Source organism: Pyxicephalus adspersus, chromosome Z (assembly GCF_032062135.1).
Source record: "Pyxicephalus adspersus chromosome Z, UCB_Pads_2.0, whole genome shotgun sequence".
Lineage (NCBI taxonomy): Eukaryota > Metazoa > Chordata > Amphibia > Anura > Pyxicephalidae > Pyxicephalus > Pyxicephalus adspersus.
This window is the reverse complement of record NC_092871.1, coordinates 68312920-68333995: the sequence shown is the minus strand read 5'-3', so window position 1 is coordinate 68333995 and position 21076 is coordinate 68312920. Positions and strand designations below refer to the sequence as shown.

General features: G+C 39.2%; 3 protein-coding genes across 3 annotated transcripts in view; 2 read left to right on the top strand and 1 right to left on the bottom strand.

The window, feature by feature from the left end:
- Positions 1-4984: 4984 nt before the first annotated feature.
- UBL4A (ubiquitin like 4A) lies at positions 4985-11618 on the top strand. Its single transcript, XM_072431606.1, has 4 exons — positions 4985-5140; positions 7725-7830; positions 10203-10378; positions 11423-11618. The coding sequence occupies exons 1-4, from the start codon at positions 5093-5095 to the stop codon at positions 11531-11533; spliced, it is 441 nt and encodes a 146-aa protein (XP_072287707.1). The 5' UTR covers positions 4985-5092; the 3' UTR covers positions 11534-11618.
- Positions 11619-12427: 809 nt separating this feature from the next.
- On the bottom strand, positions 12428-19948 carry INVS (inversin). The gene has a single exon (XM_072431593.1). It carries the CDS (start codon positions 19771-19773, stop codon positions 16816-16818), a length of 2958 nt encoding a protein of 985 aa, XP_072287694.1. The 5' UTR covers positions 19774-19948; the 3' UTR covers positions 12428-16815.
- A 180-nt stretch (positions 19949-20128) lies between these two features.
- Positions 20129-21076, top strand: part of LOC140344467 (selenide, water dikinase 2-like) — a 16656-nt gene continuing 15708 nt past the window's right edge. The window contains exon 1 of the mRNA XM_072431605.1: positions 20129-20380. The gene's annotated coding sequence lies outside the window, so the exon portion shown is untranslated. The remainder of the gene's footprint in view (positions 20381-21076) is intronic.

The window sequence follows — 21076 nt, the reverse complement described above, 5'->3', positions numbered from 1 at the left end:
GGTCTTAGCTCTGATTAGGGCCATGGCGCAGAATCTCAGCAGCAACCAGGTCTTTTTCAGAGCCTCCAGTGGTTGAGCACACCAGGATGGGCAGGATGAAGCATGGTACCAAATCACTAGGCGGGAGAATTGTCAGGAAGGCTGGGGTCAAGGTAGGCAGCAAGCAAAAATGGTCAGGAACATGCTAGGGGTCAATAACCAGAGATCCAGAAAATAGACACTGATGGCGTGGGGCAACTGGAGAACACATGAGGCACAGGTGACATGGGACATGAGAAACACCAGATTGGCCAACAAGTTAAAACAGGAGCTGGACAGCACTTAATTAACCAACAGGTGTATAGAACATGCAGAGCAGACCTAGGGGACTTGGCACTAGTGGATATATACAATATATATAGTGGATATATATATTGTGACACCAATGCAGGATTGGTGGTGGAAGAGAGATATATTTGCCCAAGATTCCTCTACTATGTGAAGTAGCAGGTGGAAGACTCTCACCTGTGAGGTAATTAATGAAGCAGCCCTGGGGGTGGGGATATAACAGAGCCAGGAGCTCAGTCAGTCTCTCTCTGCCTGGGGACACAGAAAGTTGGGACTGTGTGAATGAACTCAGACCTGAGTACAAGGTTGCTGAAAGCTTTGTTTTGGGCTGACAGGGAGAAGCCCTCCAGCTGATAGACAGGAACGTCAGATGTATAGTAAGTGCCGGACAGGCGAGGTTTTCTTTTGTTTTTGTTATTTTTCCTGCAACCTTCCAATAAACCTGGTTACAAGTCAGCTTAAAACTGATACCTCGGTGTGTGATCTGAATTGGATGAATCAGACAAGTGTCCTTTGACCCCAGCAAAGGCGATCCTGAGCTTAACCCCTCACAATATATATACATATATATATATATAATGATTTTTTTTATTTTTTTTAACAAATTGTCCCGTTCAGTGCTCTCAAGAGTAAATAACACTAACAAAAAAGATGACAAATCATATTTTTCAGGAGCAGAGGTAGCATATAAACTTGCTTGCTTAATTAGGACCTATCACCAAATTTTTTACATTATGTAAAATGTTGACTATACAGTTTGCATAATGAAGATTTTTTTTTTTAAACAAGTACAAACAATACATAGAAATAATCAAGGGTATGAATAATCAAACTTCAGCCAAGGACATACAAATCTCAATAAGAGCTTGAGCAAATGAACAGACCTGTTGATCATGTGGAGACATTCTAATGAGTTCAGGAGCGCACAACAGATACTTGAGCCACATTGGTGAGTAACAACTAACAGATGGTGAAGGTTTAAAGCTACATACACACTTCCAATTATTATCGTTGGAAAACGAACGACGAACGTTCATGCACGATATATATGAACGATCGTATAGCACCGACCCTGCACATAGAGTTAACGACACGATCGTTCATAGATATTGTACACACAATAGATACGATCGTTTGAGCGACAGAGGAACTATGTGCACGACAGGAAAGTGAACGGACGTTCGTTCATCACGCATGCTCAGACCATGGACGATCAACGAACGACCGTACACACGAACGATGCTCAACGATCGTCGTCCAATCCGATCCGTCAGTCCGGTCGTTCGTTTCCAGCGACTTTCCTCGTTCGTCGGCGTCGTTGGTTACTTTTTTACCAACGATTTTTTGCCCAATCGATCGTTCGTCGTTCGATTGGAACGATAAAAATTGGAAGTGTGTACGCACCTTAAGGCTGATCTTTTGACTTGTTTAAAACAATGAAATCATCTTAGATTTCTGATAGGAGTTGTTTTGCAGTATCTAACAAGCACAAGAAGGGGTTGTATGATGACTCTACTACCCTGTATTGAAAGTGTTCAAATGTGAACAAGCCATCCTAAAACAGGTATGTACAATATGCTTGGTTTTGTTGTGTGTGTGTTTTTTTTTTTTTTTTTTTTTATACATCTATTTGTTCACGGTTTGATTTTCTAATGTATCAAAGATACATAGCGTAAGATAAATGCTTTGCCAAAAATTGGGCTCTATGGTCAAACCTCTGTAACAACTAAATTACTTTCTTTGTTACAAAATATTTCTTTTTTGATAATTCCTGCTGTAACTTTTTGTACAAATATCTGATATGCTTTGCTGTAGAAGTGATGCATGTGTATAAAACATAATAGGTGGCCTATGCTTTAAAAATCAGATGATAAACTGCTCCTTACTGGGATAAGATTACTTTGACTAATAAATATTTTTAGTTCTTCGTAGTCTATCTATAAAAAACAAATAATAAGGTGATTGGTCTTGATGCAATGTATGGATTGCACAAGACCCCCCAGAAGTAGTTTGTTCTGTGTTTTTTTTATTATTTTTTTTCTTTTGATATTCAATAGTAGGAAATCCTCAAAGAAAAGCAGTACTAATAAGATGTTAAAACCACTCTCTGCTCCGTTACTATTTAAATTATATTTTTTAAAGTTGTCTTCAGCCGTGCTGAGATTTTTACAATAGTCAACCTTTTCATACAGTTTAAACCTCCTTTTTTAAAAAAACAAAAAAAAAACAAAGAAATAAATCTTTTTAATAAATAAACTTGGTTAGGTGACAAAAAAAGAACTAAATGAGATAATACAGACTACAAGTATGGTTGGACCTTCTCTTTCTCACCTGCTTTAAAAGTAAGCAGTGTCCAAGTTTGACAGACTAAAGGTATCTCAGCACCCACATTTATTAAAAATGCCTCCTAAGTCCCAAATATAATAAATTATGTTGCAATCTGACTCATTATGGGTGATTACCAGAAGTGCTCAAAATATGTATACATATATAAATAAATATATATTTTTAATACTGCACAAATACATTAACAAAGTATAACTAAAACACACTATAAATTCCATTTAATGCCAAATGCACTTGAGCTTAACCCTTCCTATTTGACTGCCAGATCAACATATAATTAAACTATGCTACAGGAGTAGCTTACTCTGGGTTCAGACTAGCAATATTTTACTGCTGTATTTACCACCTCCGTGTGCCCACTGTCAAAAACGGAGTGGTAGCAGGCTTTCACTGCTAGGTTTCTTTAGGCATATGCAAAAGGCTGCAAAACCCTGGGAGAGCGGTTCCTTTTTTTTGAACTTTTTTTTTTTTTTTATTCAAATAAAAATAGAAAAAAAAATGAAATCCCTTGCCAATGCTTAAAATGTCTGTACAAGAGCATCTCAAAAATGTGTCACAAAGCTGTTGCCTGTCAAACGATAATGGCCCTTTTTTTTCCCCTAAACTGTTTTATCACTCCAAACTACTTGCAAGAACTGCTAGTCTGAACTTAGCCTTAGGAAAACAAAATGCTGCTGTGTGAATGCCAGTTACAGACTATAATAAACTGTGTATGTAATTTTGCCCATAGTTGTCCTTAGTTCTGATTTTTGCATGATGACAATATTAAAAGCAAGACTGCTAAAAGGGATATATTTCTGTGCTTCAAAGGAACAAGCTTGTACCACATCCTCCTAAATATCATTCTTTAACTTTCATAACGGTAGTGAGTTCTGTTTCTAGGAAACGGAGAGACAATATGGTAATATGACAGCTCTGTGCCCTAAATCTGAACATATTTCCAGAAAGAAAATACAATTGGAAGGAAAACGTTTATGCAAGGGTAATTATTCCTATCATGTTATTATGGTGAGCTTCAAACAGAAAAGGTCCGAACAGAAGCTTACATTCTAAAAATTGACCTTATTAAGTCAAAAAGGATGCTTAAATATTCACATTCAATACCCTTTTACAAGACTGCTTGTGCACCTTAAGATCTTCCACAAACCATGAATATGTGGAAATATTATCCTTCTTTGTCAGGATCACGATCTAAAAAGAATCAATTCCAGCAAAGATGCTCTGCTAACTTGAGACCTGTAAATGTTTCTTAAAGCACCATAAGTACACTTTGAACTCCTTGAACCCTTTATTGGTAAATAAAATAACTGATAATCTAGTCAACATGCATCCCAAAAACACAAGGTGGACTTGGGTAACCTGATTTACATAAATACGAGGGCTGTAACAAAAGTAATGTGATGGTTGATGCATAACTTAACTGAACCTGCGATGGGAGAGTGGGTTCTGGCATCATGACATCATTCTGAAGGAAGTTTCTTCCCCTTTGAGTGACACGCGGCTCCCTGCGCATGTGCGGTCCAGGCTCTGTAATATTAGTGGTCCGTGAGCTCCAACACTGTATTAGTGTGTACTGTATAAGCCCTGTAAATTAATCAAATTAAAAACATTTTTTCAGGCAGCAACCAAATAATGTGTATTGGAGTATGCCTGGCATACAGGTATGGAATAAGGTTGGTTATGTTTATTTTTTTCAAACGGAGTAGTATTCTGGTGCATGAATTGGGCTTACAGTGAGCGATGCAGCTCAACGCATATGGCATGCATGGTCCCTAATTATATTTTAGTTTAAAGTGGAATTTAAAAAAATCATATAGGCTGCCTTTTAGGTTTATAAGCCTGTGTGCTGCTGCCTTAGGAGTGGACTTTGCAATGTGTTGCTGACTTCTAGAAATGAATGCCCCAAACCAACCTAAACAACTTCATAAAAATAGTAGTAGGCTGCCATGCTAGTGGGAGAGGGACAATAACTGCTACAAAATTCATAGTGATTCACAAAAAACAAAACAAAATGATTTTTGTATATATAAATTAATTTTATTACCGCCTAAAAACGTTACTTTTAGATCTTTTTATTTATTTATTAAAGCGCCAAAATGTTACAGCGATTTTCAGCAGAAGATAAGTTATAAGCACGTGTTCTTGAATTTTCTTCACATGCTTTCTGCAATATATTACAAGCAGCGTCCACTGGTGGTCATTATCAATACACAATTCTACAGCAGGAAGGCAGGCTTACTTGAACTGCAGCTGGAGGCACAACCAGTTTCTGAAGCTACAAGCTCACGCCTGTATTTTCTCCAGTAAGCGGCTGTAGCGCCACATGTCTAAGCTTCCATCTTGGAGGACCTTAGTAATGAGCTAACAACCGCTCTAGCCTTTTGCGCAGACTCTATGGTGATCCCGGCTGGATCCGGAGATGCAGCTCACAGTGAAAGCGTTAAAAGGCAAAGAGACGAATATTCAGGTAAAGGAAGATCCTCGGTATACTGCAACGGAGGGAGAGAGACTCCTCGTGCTTTTCTGGTGTTCAAAATATCTCTCACAGTCATGCAGGAATAAACAAAGCGCACCTGTCATCTCATACACTGTCATTTTAGAAATCTTTGGTCAGGTGTTGGTGATTTTTGCTCAGGTGTTTTTCTGGATGTTTTAGACCTTGGTGAAGGCATTATTGCCAGTGACACTTAAGGTTTTTTGTTTGTGTCCGTGGTGCTTCCTGACCGCATTGGCCTAAACTGGGAGGATGGAAGCACAGCATGCAAAGGGGATCGTAGGTGTATAACACAAAGTACCAAATCCGGTGACAATTTTGTAGCAATGACTAATCACCATTAACAATTTGTAGCTAGCTACTGTAATTACTTTAGTTGTTGGAAATGTGTTTTTTTTGCAGGTCAGCTCAGATGTCAGTAAATCCTCACAGCAGTTTTCAATATAAATGGTGGGGAAGGAGGTGACACGGGCTACCAGAGGGCTTTAAAGTGAAACTAAAGTCAGGCAGATGATTTTTGCATGAATGGACAGGCATTGTCCCTTCTTCATTATCTATTCTTACTTGCCTGATTGCAGCTCAGCTGTCAAATTATGCATTTGTTACCATGAGTACCCAGCAATATCGGCTCCCCTTGTGGGTAACAGAACTGATTGAATTGTCTCATCATGGCCTTGCCGACCAAGATGGCCAAAACAAGGAAAAAGATGGACAAAGATTGCAGTGGATGGAGGATTTCAGAATGGTGTGGAACCCAATCGATGACATCTCCAGAGGGATCTGTAGAATGAGGTTGTGATGCTCCAAAGCCCAGGATCGTGTGATGATGAAGACTCGGGTTTCAATGAGGAAGCGGGTTAAGCTGCATCTAAACCCAAAGTAAAAAACAATAAATATAATGCAGGTCAATATTATATTGATGTGACAGTGCTTTGTATTCCTGTGTGTTAGAGCTTGCTGATATTAAAACACTTTTTGTCATAGGTTACCGTGCTGCCTCACATCATCTAAATTCACCACCTTTGATGTCACACAATTTAGCACATTACCAGCAAAAATTATGAGCTCACATGCTAATGCACAGCAGACCTGCATGTTGAGACTGAGTCTATTTAAACCAGCCAGTCTCTGCAAGCAAAGCATAGCTGAAACCACTTCTCCATCAGATGGTTCTGTAAGAGAGGATTGGGGAAGCAACACAGAAAATGGATGGGCACCCACAGTATTGACATTTGTCCTGTCTCTGGGAGTTGGCAGAGAACTCCCCAAATGTGCCAAAATTAGTGTTGATTCAGTTCTATTTCAGATTACATTACACCTGGAAGAGCATTGGCAGGTGGAAAATGGAATATAGTAGCTGTGGAGAGCGTAAAGGTGAATGTGTCAATTACAGCAATGCAGTGAAAAAAAAGCTGAAAATGTATAAAACATAGAGTTGGTTTTTCCCTATTCTAAAAATTATTAATCTTCCTGTTTAAACCTGACAACACTACCTCTGCAACACTAAAATTCCAAGCAGTGTTGTCAATCCCAGGTTCTTCCATGCTGGAGTGCAGAATACCTTCCTCAATATTATGGTTTCCCATCGAAGGGAAAAAACATAGGGAGATGTGCATTGAATTTCAGTGCTACCATAGAAGTGAAAAAATCATGTGTTAGAAAAATGCAGTAAACAGGTACACACGCATGTTGAAGTGTGAGTGTGTTGATATATTCCATGCATTTTACCTAATTTTATTGATCAGTTGGTTACTTTAATTGTTCATTTAATGCTGCCCTAATGGCAAATCAGCTTGGGTTAGTCCAGTGGCATCCAACAGGATTGTTTTAGAATCGATTTTCTGCATGCACCGCAAATTCGACTTCAAAACTTTTGGAATTTTTCATTCCATTTCATTAGTCCTTCATTTAAAATCATCTGAAATTGATTAAATAGTAGCAAAAATTATTTGCTTATATTTTGCTAGAATATTTGTTTACATCAGATTAAAAATTAATTTTCTTTAAAGGATCATTTCAGTATGTCTTGTATTGGACATAAATAGCCCTAGTGCCGACAATATTATGTGTCTGTGATACAGATCCTCCAACATGACTCCCTGAAAACAAGGTCCTTGTCAGAACTCGTAAAAGGTTTAAGATTCTCCCTACACACCTTTATCAATGCTTAAGTGTTACCATTGGCTGTTCATTTACCAGTTTCGGCATGAAAGGTGTTGGGATTTTTTTTGCCCTTCTCTAGACCATTGGTGCATAAAAGTTTAGAATAGGCATGTTTTCAAGTATGTTTATTTCCCTGTTTTTTTTAACCTGACCATGAAACTATGAAAGAAATGGCATGTAATCACTCTGATATACTGCAGGACTCATTCGGCAAATTAGGTGGCCAAGAGAGCATGGACAAGGTACATTAGTACATTAAGATGCAGTAGTAGGACTCCACTGCGCAGACATGTTATTTAGCCAATTCTGGACGGAAGTGTACGTTTTATTGACATGAATACTTGAAACATACCATGATATCTGTCATTTAGTGGCTTGATTATTGTTTTGGCAGGTCTCTGAAAATGACACCATTCTCACCGTGAAAAGACTGGTAGAAGAAAAGTTACAGGTACCAGTGGCACAGCAGAGGCTGCTGTTTAGAGGCAAAGCCCTCTCAGGTACAGTGTAGCTTGTTTAAAATGTGTTAATAAACCTTTTGCGATAATTCAAAACATCTGCATGTAACATCCTACAATAGTTGGACCATCTGGTGTTTTCTAGGCTTAAAGCAGAACTTAAAAAAGTGAACAGGAAGTTTTTTTTTTTGTTTTTTTTTGTACCTTCCTTTATTGCAGAAGAGTTATACTATGTCTCTTCTGAATTAAAGCTTCCTTATTTCCTTCTAGTATATACAGTAAACTGCATATGTATAGCAGTGTACAATCCCAGCCTCTGCTGGAATGAATTAACGTGTGTGCACATGTGCGGTAGTAGCTTTATTCTGTGACAGATAAGATGGCTGGAAATGGCAAATCCATAAAAACACTGGGCGAGTATGTTGGCAGTAAGGAGGGAGCTCACAGCAGTCTTACAACTAAAATGTAAAGCAACAATTAGGTTCCACTTTAAGGGACAATCCCTGAGCTCGGGCAGTTAACACTTTCCTCATCAGTCCAGTGATCTTTTCTCTAACATGGTCCCCACTGGCTCTTTTTAATAGTATGTGTGCAGAGTATGGCACCTTTTGTTCCTATTTATAAACTGTACTCAGAGACTTCCAATTGTACCTTGCATTTTAGTTCATCCAGTGGTGGGGTTGATCATTTTTTTTTTTTTTTTTTTTTGAGGATCATGTCACTAAAGAATAAATGCAATTTTGAGCAGGCTACACACTTTTGTGATATGTCACCACACACTCCTTCACGTAGCCCTTTTTACACTGCCCTATCCCTGCTCCAGCCCAGACACTGCCATCTTCTTCCTTCTTGTTTCTATTTTCAGCCATTTTAGTTAGCCAGTCTGGGATGATGTGATGTAATTCCTGCACAGTAGCAAGTATTCATTTAGTCCTGGCAGCCACAAGGGAAGCCGGTACTGCTGAGTATCCTGAAAACCAACACTGAGCTGTGCATTTTTTCAGCTTTTAGAACAATTAGGCAGGTAAGGGTGCTAATTGCAGAAAGGACATCACCTGTCCTATTCTGTAATAATGCCCTGCCTAATTGAAAAATTGAACTTTTGTTTAGCTTTAGGACAGTCTATGCCTTTTAAACAAGTTGTCATCATAGCTATAGACCAGCGGGCTTTCTGCCTATGCATGGCCCCGCATTGGACTGTTTTATAGACACAAATATTGCTGGGAATTTTAGTAGCGGCGCTATTTCAATGAAGAGGGAGTTTCAGCGGTGGGCCACTCATAAGATTTAGTTATGCATTGGCCTCGCCTGGCAATTCCAGTACTCCCCCTCAGCTGTACTTTACCTTGCTACTCCAAGGCATGGACTTGAATGGTTGGATTTTCATAGAAGAACATTGTTATTATTGTTAGCCGGTGCAACAACTGTGCTTTCACGATTATAAGCTTGTTCCAGATGGAATGTGAAGCAAAACCTCTTTGTTTCCATATGAAAAGGGTATATATCTAATGAGAAGAAAAAATGTCCTCAGTTTTTTCAATAAATTTCAAGATTGGCTCGCGACTTTGTCCAAGTTTTTAATTTTGGCCCTCTGTGTGAGTTTGACACCCCTAATCTAAAGTAAGTCCAGCTACCACTTACACTTTTCTTACTTTCATTCTCCCTTCTGCACGCTTTGACTGCTGGAAAGGAAAAAAAGTTCTAGGCAAGCTCCGAGTTTATGAACTTACACAGTGTTAACAACGTATTGTGTCATTTATGTGGCAGTAATTGGGTCTGGCGATTTACAACCCAGCACTGCATGGTGGTAGGAAACATTTCTGTTTATGGCAGCAGGCAAACCAAATAGCTGGGGAGGAAAGAAATTTTAAGTATAAACTATGATTAGTAAATAATCATAGGTGCTCTACATAATAAGCTTTCCTTAGTCTATGCAGGTCCAGGCTCCTTTTCATGGTTTCTTTTGGCTTTTTACCATCTACTGTAAAAACTTTGTTTATAGAGCTCTGTAGCTAAAGCGGAATTCTACACACAAGCAAATGCAGTGATTGTCTTTTTTTGCATGCTATTTTTTGCCATTTTGTCAAAGTAAACCTCAAAGAAGTCAGATTTTGTTGCTAACCCATACTGCTTTGGAAATCCTCTGCTGAATCTCTCTCCATTCCTAATGTTTACTTTTCATTCTCTTCTTCATATGTCATGTTACATGTTAGGTTCTTTTCATCTTCTGGTCTTCTCCAGAAGACCAAAAAATGTTGCTTACATAGTGACATGAACAAAAGTCTCTGCAATATTCTACTGTTAGCCTAGGATCACCTGAGGACACATTATTCCCATGTTTCAGGAACAGCTATTTTTGCCACTGTTCTTGCACTGTATATTTTTAACAAAGATTTTTATGTTTTTCCATTCAGATGAATATAGCCTATCCTTTTACTCCATTGGACCAGATTCCAGGCTGAACCTAATGGTGAAAGAGCGCACACCCCCAGAGATGGGAGGAAACACAGTATGGAAATCGCTAGCTGTCATCCTGGGAAGACATTTCAACCCTTCTGACGCAGAGAGAATTTTGGAGTGTGTACAGAAGGTGAGCCTGTAAAAGCTTAGTAAGTGAGGAAGCATTTACCTTTTATTGAAAGAAGTTCTTTCTGCCATTTTCCAGGTTCTCTAGTTTTTCATGAGTGATAACTTTTGTTCTTTTGTACTTTTAGATTAGTGGAGCCAATGATATTTGCCACTTACAGCTAATTAACCCTTCATAAAAAATGGATTGTGGTCCCATGTGCATCTTGAAAAAGCATACTTAGCGCCTTATTTGCATATTGATCCTTGACAATTAAACTTTTTGAATAGGAAAACCTTTAATAATTTTTTGGGGTGGTCAGCTTTAAACCATTTTCAGTATTGCATTAGATTTCAATTGAAGCAGAACTAAATTAAAGAAAAAAAAAATCACACTTACCTTTACTTCTGCAGAGCTCCCAGTCACTCCAAACTTGTCTTTAATTGGGTCCTGCGCACTCTTGTAATATGCCAACATCCCAGCGCTTCTTCTGGCTACGTCACTCAATCTTTCACTGTGCAGCTGCGAGATTGGGTGACAAAGTCTGCTGTAAATGGGAGAAAAGAGTGCTGATCTCACTATGCTTATATAAATCTACCCTTTTATATAAAGTAAAAATTTTGCTGATAGGTCCACTTTAATAATATTATGTTTACTGAGAATTTTATGGAGCAAATTTGGAAACAATGAGGTATTTCTCTAATAGTTTTCTGTTGCCTGTTATTTTGGGAAGGGATTGCACTGGGAAGGTTTCTTTCTGTTTAGTTACTATTTTATTATCGTCAAACAGATTAGCTAATCTGATACAGATATATATATATATATATATATATATATATATATATAATTACTGGGAGGAATATGTAGGGTATCAATGTGTTGTCATTTTGAAAAGGCTGGTTATTTAGATGTCATTCTGATCTTTTGGCTAGTAACTTTTGTATTTTCTATTATTGTTTCATGACCAGTATGCAGGTCAGTTCTGACTTTACATTTGCACATCTTGCCTGTTTACTTTCTGTTTAAAAGTAAAAAAAAAAAGTATCCCCTTCTATTTTATTTTCTCAGGACTATGAACGCAGCCTGTCACTGCTCAGCCTGGATGACGTTGAGCGTCTAGCTACACGAATACTTCATCCGCAGCTGCCAGAAAGCATAGACCTTGGATTCCTAGACTAATACCCGATGCTATATAAAATGTACATGTTTACCAATCCTGTACCCATCATTGCATCTAAATTGCAATAAAAGACAAAAATGACCAGGTGCTTAGTCACAGAATCACTTTATTTTCAAAAACTGGTCTGTTCTTTCTGACCAGACCAATAGAAGGACAAATAATTTTCTGTTTACAATCATACTTTTTATCTATTATTTGACATCTATCTGCAAACACATAAGGGACCATTTAAAAAAATCTGATGTCAGTGCAAACCTCTCAGTTACCAATCTGCAGTCTATGTTACTTTAGGTATTCTAAACTGTTGAAAGAAAAATTCTGATTGATTGGCTGCTATGGGACACTTGGCACATAATCTCACTGTTTTTTGGATGGTATCACAGTTGGCTGTGCCTCTGCTTACTTACCAATAATGATTGGTCAGTGCAGTATGATTTGTTTGCAGTTGCGCTTCCCCAGGACTATAAATGTGTCTTTAATCTTGTGACACCAATGAAAGGGGATTACTAGAGCAGAAAGGAGCAGAGAGGGGTTACTAGGATGATAAGGCAGAGACAGAGAGAAAATACATGGAAAGGTTTGTTCCTGAAAAAGGGGGTTATTTGCACAGGAACAGTCAGACTGTAAGGGGGCTTTCAGCATGGGAAGGCAATGGAGTTTTTGGCAGAAGGCACAAACAGCAATGTTACCAGCATAGAGAGCAATAAAGTTGCTGGAAGAGACAGGCGGGCAATAAAGGACCCTAAGTAAGGTAACCGTGTTTTCCCATGCCTTCAACTGACATTGATAAAGGGCAGTGAAGGTTGTATCCGGTCCCTCTGGTTATCCATCATCATGGACATATTTTCTTGGATTTAGAAATGCTTAATCTGTAAAAAGGTATTGGAATACAATTTTATTCATGATCATAGTATTTTATTGGTATATTGATTAAAACAATAATTTAAAGTAACCAGATGGATATCAGTTTTCATAAGTGTGATCAATGTTCAAAGCTGACTTTAATTACTTTTAATAACACTTCTCTGTACGTTTTTATTTAATATTGCAAGGCACATCAATGCAATGGATCATAACAAATTGTGTCAATAAATATAATATATACATGTGCACACAATTTAGAAACTTGCATACAATGTACTTTTTATATATGTAATTATAAATTACCTTTGGTTTCATATGGTAAAACAACTGTTACTCCTCAAGGACATCTTCCAAGGAAGTGTTAAAACCCAACTCCAGATAAAATTTTTATTTTCTTCTTGAAAAAATGGGAAGAAATACATTTTCTTCCAGGATCTTTTTTTTTATGTAACTGATTTTTCTCCCACTTCCTGTCACTGTGGTGTAAGTACAGGTAGTCCCCGGGTTTACATACGAGATAGGAACTGTAGGTTTGTTCTTAAGTTGAATTTGTATGTAAGTCAGAATAAGTACATTATTTTAATAAATGCAATTAGGGCAGATGTTTGTCTCAACATATTATTAGGCAATGTGGTGTCAGTTACTGTATAAAATCCTCACTGTGAGCTAATCAAAAACAAAGCAAAAAAAAAAAAAAAACCTTTAGGTAGCCTAGACATTCATTAACTTCTGGAGCAAGCTGTACTATGATATGCAAAAAGAAACAACTGCAGAGTTTGTCTTGGTCATTAAAGTCTTACAAGAGGCTGCAGAAAGAGCTCAGTCCCCTAAGATCACCCACAACCTCAGCTGTGTTTTGCAAAAGATTTCTTCTGCAAGAAATGCAAACGCCCCTCCCTACTTCAAGCCTCTGTTCCGCAAAGGAGCGGTTGCTTTGTATCTAGGAGGCGTCCGTATGTTGGATGTTCTAAACTTGGGGACTACCTGTAAAAGAAATGGCAGGTGTGGGTTTAATTTGAGCAAAAAATATATTAGGGTTAACTGAAATTTCTCTGTGTAATATGCTTGGTTATAGAGGTTCTCCAGTGTAACAGCAAAGACAAAAAGTGTAACTGCTTGGTAGAAAACCCTCTCCATTTTATCCTGGTAAAAATCTTCACTAACAAGTCAAAAGATTAGCACTTGTTTACATGGGTGACAGGCAGGCAATTAAGCAGCTCTGTAATAGCCTTGCCTTAAAAACACTTTCACAAACCTAGGCTACTCTATGAGAAATCACCCTGATTCCTCTGAATCAGGGTCTGTTCATTCAGGCGTAAGGGCTTGCAGCCAGGGTTACAGCAGGCCAATACAAAATGGCTAAACCACCTGCCAGCCACAAATATATAAACACATATGAGGTATGGAAAAGTATGGAACTATATAATTAAATGGGGAATTCTAACTTCCTGACATAACTCCAAAGCTGCAAAAGTGGGGCTTTATCTACATCAACTCTAACAAGTCTAACAATAGTAATAGCAACTACTATAGATTGCTTTAAGAAGCTGGATGTTTTTCTAGAAGCACAGAATATAACTGGGTATTAAGGCTTTAATGTAAAAATAACAGTGACTGTTGATCCAGGGAACATCAGATTGCCTCATGGAATCAGGAAGGAATTGTTTTCCCCTGTTGAAGCAAATTGTACCAGGGTTTATTTTTGCCTTCCTCTGGACCAACTATGTCTTATAGGGTTTATATCTGGGATGTGTTTATTTCCCTAGTGGTTGAACTTGATGGACTTATGTCTTTTTTTCAACCTAACCTATGTAACAACTGCCTAACAAGCAAAATGTCTTGTCTGAAAAATGTATTTGATTTAGACATTATGCAGTCTTTAGAAGGCTCTCCCATGGAAAATAATGTTCTCAAAACAAACCTCTCTGTATGAGGGGAAGACGGCCCAAATACAGTCATATATTTTTATTCTATGTGGATATCCTAGGGAAGTGTTAGGCTGGGTTCACTTCTTTGCATCCCCTTCCAGATTCTTTTTCTAATAAAATATATAGAATATATATTTCCTACTGGACCTGCACAGAATTCCCCTGATTTGTTACAGATAGAGATAGATGCTGATGTAAAAAAAAAATGCCCTCCTGGCTGCATCAGCAATTTTGAGGAGGCTGTGAGTTATAAGAAGCTTATTGGTTAACTTGAGTATGGCACCATTTTTTATCGTATCTGACTGCAGGGATCATTAGGCAGTCCTAGAGGAAAATGGATCTCAGGTTGAACTGTGTATGCAAGGAAATTCAGTAGACATGATGAGTTGAGAAAATGGAGCAGGAGCAAGAACAACATTACAAATGAGACTAGCATTTGGGTTGCAACTGCATTTGAGAGAATTATTACAGGCATAGGAAAATATGTTTAGGCTGCTGCTGTTAAAAAAAAAAATACAGGTCATAATTTTGCATAATGTGTCAATACACACCTTGTGTTTTAATGCACAATACATAGTACAGTGCAACATGCATTTTTGGTATATGTCCATTCCTTTTAGTAGAAAGTACATATACAAAATGCACCAAAATACAGAGATGTGCATTATAAAAGCCACAGTCAGGCTTCTATTGCTACTGGAAAAATGACCGTTATATCCTGTCTGTAAAGGTTAACCCTGCTTTTAATGACTTTTAATGACTTGGAATTCATACATTAGGATTGAGCCCTGAGGAAGGAGAGTTTGTTTGGTCCCTGAAACACATGGTCCTTCATTGAACAGCCCATCACTGAAGAGAAACTAAAATATTTAATTATTTTCCTAAATTCTTTAAATAAATACCTAATGCCTTTGGAAAAAAAAACATAGCTAAATGCTGAGACACTTAGATAACATAGGTTATAAATCAGAATTGGATGCAGGTGCTGTTCACAGGCTTAGCATGACTTTGTAGGGGCAGGGTGGCAGTTATGACGCCAAGAACACTCATTTTGGTAAGGCTGGTATCTGATTCAAAGATATTTGCTACAATTCAACACAATTTACAGAGAATGAATATCATCACCTATGTCTAATTCACAGGGAGCTCTCCCAAGAAAAGGTAAGACAAAGCAGGCAGATAAAACATGTGCATTTATGTTTGGTTCCTCTTTGTTTTGAGTAGTCAGTAAATCTCCCCAAATGCAAAACAATTAAAAAAACATATTCTTTTCCTTGCCCAATTCAAGACCAAAAGTTTGGCTGGAATTCCACTTTAACCGTCCTGGCGGTATTCCCGAGTGTGGCTTGGGGTGAATTTATTGTACCAAAAGCAGTAGTAGCATAAAAAAAATCCTATCTGCTCCCCACGATCCAGCGGCATCATCTAGCAAACCCCGGCCAGCTTCTGCATCACATCCTCGGCTTGATCGATGTGATGCATGAAGCGTCGGTACGCTGAGGAGGCATGGCCTGGTGGGAAATTTAAAACATTGTTCACTGTGATACAGTTATTAAAAATAATTCCAAAAAAATATTAAATCCAAAAGTTTATCTATAATTGTACCCTTGTTTGGACAAATTAAACTTTTTTAACAAAAACATTAAATTCGTTATTTTTTTATAAATATTATTTCTAATATTATGATTTATGATTTGTGTTTCAAACTTTATCATACACGGGAGTTATTCCTAAGAATTACAGGCCTAAAATATTAAACAAAAAATTTACACGCAAAATAATGTACCACTTTTGACATAAAAATACTGACATAATTAGACAGCCAGGGAGGTTAAAGGTAAGCTTTTGTTTTAGGTACAAAATTGATTAGATGAGGTATATTTTTAGGATATATTTGTCACTCACCCTTCTGTTACTGGTCTTCTGACTTGCTGCTGGAAGGTCCTTCTTGGACCTGTGGACACCTAATACATCCTCTCCAAATATGGAGATGATTCCTCAAGGTTTTGTAGGGGTACAAGGAGTGATACAGTACAGAGACAATATGGAACCCAGTACAGATCTTGGATGTGGATGCACTGACAATTTTCTAAAATTAAAGTTGTCCAGCAAGACTGACATTTTCATATAAAGTAGACCTAACTATATCACTATATGGCAATATATCATATATATCACTATATATCATAGTGTAACAGCTGCATTGATTTCAAGTATGTGTCACAAAAGCTGATATTTCATGAACTGTTATTTTTCATGCGGGGGCATGAATGCCCTTTGCCTTTGTGCTATACATTTTATGAAATCATAATAATAATAATAATAATAGCCCATAATAAAAATCAAAGTGCATATGTGAATGAGCATAACTGAACAGAAATTCCACTTACTTAAAATTTAAATATCAGCTTTTGACATATTGACCCTCAATCTTTTTTTGTAAACTGTAAAAAAGTTTAATTAGTGTCCATTATTATTTTTCAGTTAAGTCAGTTAATATTCCTCACAGTGCTATCGCTCATTCTTCTGTGCTTTCTCCATGCTCTCTGAATAAGTACTGCAGCTTGATTTTTACGCTGGAAAAGATGTTTTCTGGCTTTTTCTCTTTCAACTAGCTGTAGCCTTGCCTCTAAGGGAATCCGTTCAATGTCTAGCTGCTGCCACTGAGCAAGACTGTTACCTACTCTTGAACTGTTCCGCGAAATTGCTGACTTTCTGCCAGTATTAATATGGATTGTTGGTGAACAGTTTACACCTGTCCTCTCTATATCTGCTTCTTTGCTATGTTTGTAGTGTAAACTTGATGTTCTTTGTTTTGACTTTCTTGATGCCCTTTCTTCCTCATATGTTGCCTGTCTTTCAGTGGCTTTTTGCTGTCCAGCTATGGCAGAGCTACTTCTTCTTTCTGGATGTCGTCGACCTGAGATTTCTTTGTGCTTTGGAGAATTGCCTCCATTACTTGTTACTTGGATTACTATACTATCAGGTTCCTTGTTTCTCTTAGGCAATCGAGACTCTCTGATACTACAAGAAGCCATTATTTGAGTAACTGTTTCCAAATCACTTTTCTTATTCCTGTCTGTTTTAGATCCTTTAAATGGCTTTTCCACAATCTGCTCTTTGCTGATGTCTTTTTCTGAAGCGTCATTTTCTTGTACAAATTGTCTCTTGTTACTTTCAGCTTTTGAAGAAAACTGGGAATATTCCTTAATCTCTTTGTGAGCCATTCTATTGTAATTCTTCTGACTTTGGCTGTTTACTTCATTGATTGGGGTACAACAATTTTCTTTTCTATGTCTAGAGCTTCTTTTACATTGTCCTTTGTTGTTATTTTGGCCTTCTTCATAATACTCTTTCTCGGACTGTTCTGTTGGCGATGACATTACATGAGATATCCTACTGGGACTGAATGAATTACTCGCTTCGCAGACATCTCTCTGTCTTGGAGATGCATGACCACTCCTGTTTTGGCGATGATGCTCTTTGATCTTTGTCTTACTTGCACTTTCTTGTGGTTTTTCCTCCATACTACTTTTCTGTTGTATTTCACTGGGACTGTGTTGAATTCCTTGGTCAATAAATTTCTGAGAAGTGTTTGTTGGTTTGTCCTCTATCTGCCTATCTTCACTAAGCTGACTGACTCGGATTTTCCTTTTGCTTACACTTTCTCGCTTTTTGGCAGCTGCATCTTTCCTTAACTGCTCATGTTTCATTAACAAGTTCTTCCTCTCTCTGAAAGCCTTCCGTACTTTGTGTCCCTTGTAGACTGCTTGAATTTTGGAGGCTGCAATATCCTGAATTGCAGCAATAGAGAGGGCACCATGTTCAAGCATAAACTGTATTACCTCCTGATGCCCACCAAGCAAAGCATAATCTAGAGGTGTATACCTTTCCTCAGTACTTTCCATTTGGTTAGGAAAGGCATTATAGTGTAGCAGAAGTTTTACAGCATCCAGGTACCCATTGTTACATGACCAATGCAAAGCTGTGCGGCCATTTTTATCCTGGATATTTGGATCAGCTTTGTTCTCCATTAATACCTCCATGCACCCAATATAGCCTCCATAGGCAGCACACTGCAGAGGAGTCCTGCCTTCATAGTCCTGGGCATTAGGGTTGATGTTATTTTCTATAAGTATTTGACAGACATTGGCATTGCCTCCTAATGCTGCCCAGTGAAGGGGGGATCGGCCATCTTTGTCCACAAGATGAACTTTTGCCCCTCCTTCAACTAAAGTGTAGATGACTTCTCGGTGCCCCATCTCACAAGCTCTGAATAGTGGGGTGTGTTTCATAACATCTGCAGCATCCACCTGTGCACCATGTTGTAATATTATTCGTATAGTACTGATGTGACCTGAAAGTGATGCTGCATGGAGTGCTGTACCACCATATTTATCTGTTCTGTTAATCTCTAACTCAGAATCTAGCTCAAGCATGACTTTTAATGTTTCATCACTGCCTTTTCCTGCTGCCCACATAAATGCAGTCCTTCCTTCCAAGTCAGCTTCATCTCTCACAGAGGGGTGAGCCAGCAGAACTCGAACAGTGTCTGGGCAGTTTCCCTGGGCAGCATAATGGAGAGGGGTTGCTCCTTGACTGTCTGAGGGGATATTGGGGGTGCGATTTCTTTCTAGAAGAAGATTTGCAATGGGTGTGTGACCCAGAAGCGCTGCCCAATGCAGTGGGGTACGGAACAAATTGTCATAGGGTGTCACATTACACCCACGATAAGAAGTCAGAAGCCGTACCACTTCTTGGTTACCATCACCTACAGCAAGGTGCAGAGGAGTGCGGCCTTCATAATCCTGCCAATTCAGTAAAGATTCAGTAGGAGCTGCTTCCAGCAAACAGCGAACTGTTAATGCAGCCTCTGGGTCTTTATGTCCAGCTGCCCAGTGCAGGGGTATTTTTCCTTCTAGGTCAGGGATGCCAATGTTGGAGCCATGTCTCACTAACAGCCTGACGTGCCTTGGTCGGTTGTAATAGGCACTCCAGTGCAATGCAGTTTGCTTCCTCTGATCCTGTGCATCCACCTGTCCTGGTGGGGTGTGCTTGAGAAGCAAGGCCAAGCAACGGGTATCCTGGTGACGGGTTGACAGGTGAAGCGCCGTGATGTCACGCAAGTCACGGTGGGTGCAGTTCGCCCTACGAGACAGCAGAAGCTTCAATAACCGGGGGTTACCAGTCTGGGCTGCCAGATGTAGAGCTGTGCGCCCGCTTCTATCTGAGCGATTCACCTGGGCCCCACAGCGAAGCAAAGCCTCTGCGCATGCTCTACGATCACCCAGCACACTGTACATCAGAGGGGTTCTTCCCAGCTGGTCCTCCTGATCAATAAGGTCTGAGTTGGAACTAATCAGACGCATCAGAGTGCTCTTGTCCCCTGTCACAGCTGCAGCATGTACAGGAGAGGCTAAGGAGGAGCCCTGGGGTGGGCTGTTCATCTTCTTACAAGCTGAATTCCCCAGCACAGCGGTCAGGTTTTACCACAATGTGGCCTCTATAGCACCAAGAGCCAAAGCCTTCGTAAGCCTACAAATGGCCCAGGTAAACTTCTCATCTCTATGGTAACAGCCATACACAACTCCTCGTCTCGGCTCTTCTCTATGGTATCCGCTCTTCTATCCCATGCGGCTTAGCAAATCTCTATGGTAAAGGGCGTTCTATCTCACGTGGCTTTGCAAATATCTATTGTAAAGGGCATTCTATCCCGCGTAACTGAGCTCTATAGTATCTGGGAGGGATATCGAGCGCCCTGATGTCACGTGGTCAGTCCCTCAAGAAGAGCTGGAATCTGAGTCCGGAAGTGTTATTCACGAGCAGCTGTCATGGCGGCTGGTTCTTTGCAATCTTCTATGGCTCCATATTTCCCAGGCTACCGGCCCTTCGACCCGGAGTCCCTGGGGCTGGGTGCTGGATTTCGACTCACCTCCTTCTCAGACATGAAAGGATGAGGCTGTAAAGTCCCGCAGGAGACACTGCTCAGACTCCTGACGGGACTGGAGGAGGGGGGGCCCGGGCATACGGACGATCTCGGGAATCCCAGGCTAGGTGAGACTGCTGTCACATTTCTCTTGTTAGTCCAAGGCTTCCCTTCTTAATTCCGGAAGCTCTAAATACATTTATAATGCCTTTACCTTATACCATTCCGATAGTAAAGAGGACCTGTCAGTTCTCTAAAGAAAGCTAAATTGCAATGCAATCCTGCAGTCATAGACTAATAAACTCTGTGTGCAAATCTTTAACACAATGTATGTGACCTGTTGGAGCCAGGTGTTATCTACTATTTGGAATTGTTTAGAAGCGTGACAGCTTCTCTTTAAAGTGAAACGTGACAATATACAGGTAGTCCCAGGGTTACATAGTAGATGGGGACTGTAGGTTTGTCCTTAAACTGAATTTGTATGTAAGTCGGAAAAGGTATAATATTTTAATAAATGCAATTAGGACAGATGTTTGTCTCAACATATTATTAGGCAGCGTGGTGTCAGTTACTGTATAAAATCCTCATGAAAATACAGTGAGAAAAGTTCGGGTTTATCGATCACTTACTTACCCGGTCACGCTGCGATCATCTAACGTCGTCCTCCAGCGTCGGGTGCCGGCCGGCTTCTCTCTCCGTAGCGTGTACGTCGGCGCGTACAATGACGTCGGCGCGTGTGCTGGAAATTCAAATTGAAACTCATTCAAACACATTTTGTATTGGATTGAATACAAACTCCTGTATCCAATCCAATACAAAATAAT

Coding starts and splice junctions, on each gene's coding strand:
- UBL4A (XM_072431606.1), top strand. CDS start 5,093: ATGCAGCTCACAGTGAAAGCGTTAAAAGGCAAAGAGACGAATATTCAG. Junction 7,831..10,202: donor TAGAGGCAAAGCCCTCTCAG/GTACAGTGTAGC, acceptor TTTTCCATTCAG/ATGAATATAGCCTATCCTTT. Junction 10,379..11,422: donor TTTTGGAGTGTGTACAGAAG/GTGAGCCTGTAA, acceptor TTATTTTCTCAG/GACTATGAACGCAGCCTGTC.
- INVS (XM_072431593.1), bottom strand. CDS start 19,773: ATGAACAGCCCACCCCAGGGCTCCTCCTTAGCCTCTCCTGTACATGCT.